The sequence below is a fragment of the Episyrphus balteatus genome, chromosome 1 (genome assembly GCF_945859705.1).
Source record: "Episyrphus balteatus chromosome 1, idEpiBalt1.1, whole genome shotgun sequence".
Classification (NCBI taxonomy): domain Eukaryota; kingdom Metazoa; phylum Arthropoda; class Insecta; order Diptera; family Syrphidae; genus Episyrphus; species Episyrphus balteatus.
The window spans coordinates 145014042-145020041 of NC_079134.1; the positions used below are offsets into that span (position 1 = coordinate 145014042).

At 25.4% G+C, this 6000-nt stretch overlaps 1 protein-coding gene across 1 annotated transcript; it reads right to left on the reverse strand.

The window, feature by feature from the left end:
- Positions 1–3927: 3927 nt before the first annotated feature.
- Positions 3928–4755, reverse strand: LOC129907825 (uncharacterized). The gene is made up of 4 exons (XM_055984203.1): positions 4667–4755; positions 4452–4607; positions 4209–4376; positions 3928–4139 (listed from the first exon to the last, which is right to left on the reverse strand). The coding sequence occupies exons 1-4, from the start codon at positions 4748–4750 to the stop codon at positions 3966–3968; spliced, it is 582 nt and encodes a 193-aa protein (XP_055840178.1). The 5' UTR covers positions 4751–4755; the 3' UTR covers positions 3928–3965.
- Between the last annotated feature and the right edge of the window lie 1245 nt (positions 4756–6000).

The following is a 6000-nucleotide window of genomic DNA, read 5'->3' on the forward strand; positions in this document are numbered from 1 at the left end:
ACTGACAAAAAAAAAAAAAAAACGCAGGATTTACATTGAGCGATTTTTCCAGTGCAGATTTTTAGTAGGTATTCAAATTCAAACAGACCAAACTTCTTCCTAAAAGTCTCGATTTACATTGGATGATTTTATTCAGTGTAGATTTCTTGGAGATGAGGTTTCCAGTGAAATGAAATCTAATGCCGCATTTATACAATGAACAAATTTCATCATTTTTGTCACGTGTAAATGATAAAAAAATATTTGTTATTATTTTTGTCATTTAAAAAATGACGACAGAAAATATTAAATATTATAAATATTAAAAATATTGTCAATGGTGTCGTGTAAACGACAATAATGACAGTTAGTGAAATAGAATGAATATATGTCAATTATTTAGTATCAGTGAAAAAATTTAATAACAAAGTGTCAAAAAGTTATTATTTTATTGCATATTAACACGTCATAGCTGAAGTAGCCTGGACAATATGTCAAATTAAATGACATATTTTCATTCGTATAAATACGACACAGCGCATAAATTAACATTAACAAACTCTTTTCTTGCTCCGGTTTTACACTAAAAATAATAGGGTTGGGCTAAAAATTCTTTCAAAATTCAGCTCTTCATAATTCTGTTTTACAAAATTCTGCAAAATATTAAAAAAGGGGTTGGAAAATGTTAAACAGCGCTCGTTTTTTAACATTTTCCAAACACTTTTTTTAATATTATGCAGAATTCTGTGAAACCATCTTCTCGAAAAAATTTTCCGCTTATTTGATTAGGTACATTTTCTATGCACATTAATTTTTTTTTTTTTTAATATTAAATATTTTCGAAAAATAATTGCTTTGTTAATTTATCAAATATTAATATAGGATATATAAAAAATTGTATAAGAAAAGGAATATTTTGTATTATACAACATCGTTTCTAATAAGAATATAGAGATGTTAGTTGAAAAAAAGTCAGTCTATGCTTTAAAAAAAAAATTTTCGACAGTCAACAAAGGGTTAAAAAAGAAGAATTTTGAAAACCAGAACTTTGAAGTCAGAATTTTGGCCCGCTACCAAAAAGTACGTAGATAAAAATTTTAATAGCCAGTTTTTTTTTCTGAGAGAAGTTTTTGTAACTTTAAAAACAAATTTTATGTTTTTGTTTTAATTTTTAATAAATTTCTTATAAAATTAACTAATAGCCTGTTTGTAATGACATTGCATTTAGTGTAGTGAGAAAATTTCACAAATTACCTCATTTCGAAAATCAAATGAAATAATATTCTATAGGTACGATTTACATTCGAAATAAGATAATTTGAAAAATTTTGTTCATTTAGGATGTAGTAAAAACAAGTAATTTTATAAGAAATGTATTTAAAACTTAAAAACCAGAATAAAATTTTATTTTCAAATTACAAAAAAGCTCTTTTAGTGGAGTAACTAAAGCTCAAAAATTGGCAATATTAGGGAACCCGGCCAAACAGCTTAGATTTTGATGATCTTTTTTTTTAAACGTCGGTAATTAAAAATACGTTAAAGTCTATAGATTAAAATTTGCCGGTGTTGCCGTTTTGATTTTTTAAATTTAATTGAAGATTTTTGTGAACAAAAACAAATTTTTTTCAAAAATTTTTCTTAAATTTCATAAATTAATTGACGCCAAAAGATTGTCTAGGAAATTCAAGGAAAAAAAATTTATGGGGGTGAGGGACAATCTTCCATAGTTCAAGCGATAGATGCAATTTTCTTATTAATTGACTTCAAACACAAAAAAAAATATTTGAACACAACGGCAACACCTACAATATTTAAATGTACATTTTTAAAAAGCTAGAAGCTTAGTCATATTTGTAAAATTAAAATTAAGTTAATTGAATTAAGGGCTTTTGAAAGAATGGTAACTCAACTCAGATTTTGAAAAAAAAAAATTATTGAAAAAATTTTAACATGTGGTTTTTTAAAACTTGTTCGTAATATAAAATGCATTTATTTTCAATTTTTTTTGGCCACATTTATTATGATTTGAAATTATAAAAGGAAGTGTCAATATGTATACGGTTTATGAAAAAAATTAAAAAGTATTTCATTTTCGAAGAACTTTTTTGAATAGAAGTTTTGGAAAAAAATTTAACTTATTTTTTTTTTAAAGTTCAACTTCTAAATATAAAATTATTTTTTATTAATTTAATAACCCTTACTGTTGAAAGCTAAATAGCAAAAATTTTAAGTTCTTATTTACCAAAGTCTTTGAGAAAATCAATTATTTCAATGCAAAAATTCAGTTTTTATCAAAAAAACCCATTGAAATTGAAGTAATTTTTAATTTTTTTTTTAAACTGTAATATATATTACCTTTTCCTCTTCGGAATTCAACTGATAATATTAATGGCCAATATTTGTTTAAAAATAAATTCATATTTTATTAGAAAAAGTTTGGAAAAAAGTCATTTAAAATTTTTTTTTTAACATTTTTTTTTAAATTCCGAGTTTGAGGACCATTTTTTCAAAAACTCTTCATTAAATTTAGTGGATTTAAATTTAAGAGATAAGAATGAGCTTCTGGCTTTTTAAAAATGTATTTAAAAATATTGTAGGTGTTGCCGTTGTTTTCAAAATATTTTTTTTGTGTTTGAAGTCAGATTGTGAGAAAATTGCATTTATTTACGATTGCCCCTTACTCCTTTTTACTTTTTTTCCCTTAAATTACCTAGAGAATGTTTTGCTATCATTTGTTTTATGAAATTTAAGCAAAAAAAATGGTTTTGTTCAAAAAAAATTTAATTTTAATTTTAAAAAACAATACGGCAACACCGGCAACTTTTAATCTATAGACTTTAAAGTATTTTTAATTACCTACGTTTGAAAAAAAAGTCGTCAAAATCAGAGCTGTTCGGCCGGGTTCCCTAATAATTTGCTTTAGTTACTATACTATTTAAGTAGTTTTGACTTTCAAACGAAGTATGGAATTAAATGCTAAAAAATAAAAAAAATTAAAATAAATCATGTGTGCAATTAACACGTGGTAGAAGTGAAACCTTAAAAAATAATTTTTCTTGCAAAAAAAAATAAAATAGAAAAAATCTACCTATTTTTATTCTATCACCTTCAAATCCATGTTTTTTATAGAACAACCTATATAAATTTTATATCATCTGAAAGCTTTTTGTCTTAGCTCAAAATATATATATCGATCAAGTCTTTGAGACATCTACAAAAAGAGCTAGAATTTTTTAAACTCGATGAAATTTCATAAAAAAAAGCAAAAAAATATTTATTTTTATGTTCTCATGTTATTAAATCAATTTTTTTGTTTGACAACCTATAAAAAATTTTATACCATGTGAAAGCTTATTGTTTCACCTTGTATAATGATGCATAAATCTTATTTCAAAGATGTCTACAAGAGAAGTTAGAATATTTTAAAGTCAACCATGTCGATATTTCAAACTGAGATAACGGTACTTCCTACACTGGTAGCTGGTCATCGCCAACAGATCTCCACAAGTGTTTTGAGGTATTTTTAATTTTTTTTTTCAATTTAAGATTGTGTAACGTAGAGCACGTAACGTTATGTGTGATATATCAAATAAAAGGTTATGTTATCAGCATGCGTATTAAAGTTAAATCAAATTTGTATGTGCACTAGATCAAAAGATATAATAAAGATATAATGTGTGTTGGAAAAGAACATCTTTTTACTGTTATCTCCGAATTTTGAATATGAAATTAATTGAAATTTTGTACAATTATAATTTATTTAATTACCTATCTACAGTACAAATTTCATTCATCTATCTATTAAAACAAAAAAGTTATAACAAGTTGAAGTCGTGTCGCGTTTTCGTTTCATCTTGTTTCAAATCACTACGATACTAAAGAAGTTTTCACTTCAAACAAAAAATGATAAACTATTCTTTTATTTTAGTTATTATTCAATTTATTTCTACTGGGTTACTGATGAGTGATTACAAAACTCAAGATGTTTATCTTCTACCGATTCCTTCACCTAAACTTGCCGGCACATAAAATCCAAAACGAATTGTAAGCACACTTTTATGATTTCTAAAGAATCTAGAATCAAGGCGATACTCTCCAGCTGGCCACACCGAAGGTATTTTATTTAATTTAAGAGGCATGTCCTTAAATATTTGTTCTCCCTAAAAATAAAATACAAAAAAAAAAAATTAAAAAAAAAAAATGTATGTTAATTTTATTAGTCATCTTACCATTAATGGACACGATTTATTTACATTGGAATATGGAAAATACATATCACCAATAATTCTCATATAAACTGAGACATGTTTTTTTGAAAGAAAATCACAAAAATTCTCCTCAATATCGATCAGAAAAGGTTGAAAAGTGTTATTTTTCTTAAAAACTTTTATACGAACCTGAAATGATTTTTTTTTTTTTTCAAATGTTTAATTTTTTGGGCTGAGATTAGGTTACGACAAAAAAATATTTACGATTAAATTATCCGCTGGTTTAATTACCCAAAAATGCATATTTAAATGATACAAGTTGCGACTAATGGCCTTAACTCGACATGTTATATTATCAGCAAGTAATTCTGGATCACTGTCTGTACATTCGATTTTCCTGAATATAGCGTTTACATTTTCCTATTTATGTAGAAATAAATTATTAAAGTTGGAATATGAAATCTTTTCATGTAATTTACTCCTTGAACTAACAATCCGGCATATTGAAATAATTTTAGATGGAGTCCAAAGCTAAAGAAGAGCAATAACTTTTTTGAATGCATGTTTGTTGAATTTTTCACTGAATTTAAATTCATCATTAGTGACAGTGAGTCGATAAACTTTAATGTAATTTTGTTTCTAACTCGTGTACAATAATTATGTGATATTAGAATCTAGTTAATGATTTGCACTGTCGACTTAATGAGGTGTGAATATGGTTGGGTAGCCATTAGGTAAAATAATAAAACATTTCTTATATTGTTACCATTTTATGTTGATTTTGTCCAGGATTCGAAGCTTTTCACGTTAGTTAGCATTACTAAAAAAATTTGTAAAGAAAGAGTACTTTTTTAAGGCTTTACAGCATATACATAGCAGGGTTTTAAAAATAGTGTTTTTAATACATTATTTTCCATTACAAATTAAAAACAAAGTATTGCTATTAAAAATGTATTTATTAAAAAAACTATTGTCACTGAAAAAAGAGGTTATCTGTAAAGCCGGTTTACGGACGATGATTTTACGTGATAACGTCGTAAGAAAACAGGTTGTGTGCTTTTAAAATGAGTCAATTGAAGCGTTTATTTGTTTCAAACAATCATAATTTACAAGAAAAAGCTAAAAAAAATTACCTTTTTTCTTTTCTCATTATTTTATTTTTTTTTTAATTTTAAAAGCTTACAAAAAAAATTATACCATTAAAAAGCCAAATATTTCTTCATAATAATAAAACCATTTTTAAATTTTTACAATGAGCAAAAAGTATTTAAATAAATTATTAAAAACAATAATTTCTTATGAAAAAAGTGAAAAAAAAAAAATGCATTTTTTTGATATAACAACCTATAATAAATTTTATACCACCTGAAAGCTTATTGCTTCAATCAAAATATAAATATCGATCATGTCTAATAGGCATCTACAAAAAGAGCTAGAATTTTTTAAACTCGATCAATTTTCATCAAAAAAAGCAAAAAAAAAAACATATAATTTTATGTTCTCACGCTATTGAATCAATTTTTTTTAAACAACCTATAAAATGTAAAATATTATGTAAAAGCTTATAATTTCACCTTTCATATGACGTTTCAATCTTATTTCTGCGATGCCTAGAAAAAGAGTTAGAATTTTTTAAAGCCAACCATGTCGAAATTCCAAACTGAGATTACGGTACTTCCCACACTGGTGGCTGTTCATGATAAACAGATCTCCACAGATGTTTTGAGGTATTTCGCAAGTTTTTTAATTTAACATTGTGTAGCTTGTAGTGAATGTACAGTTATGTGTGATATACCAAATGAAAGGTAACATC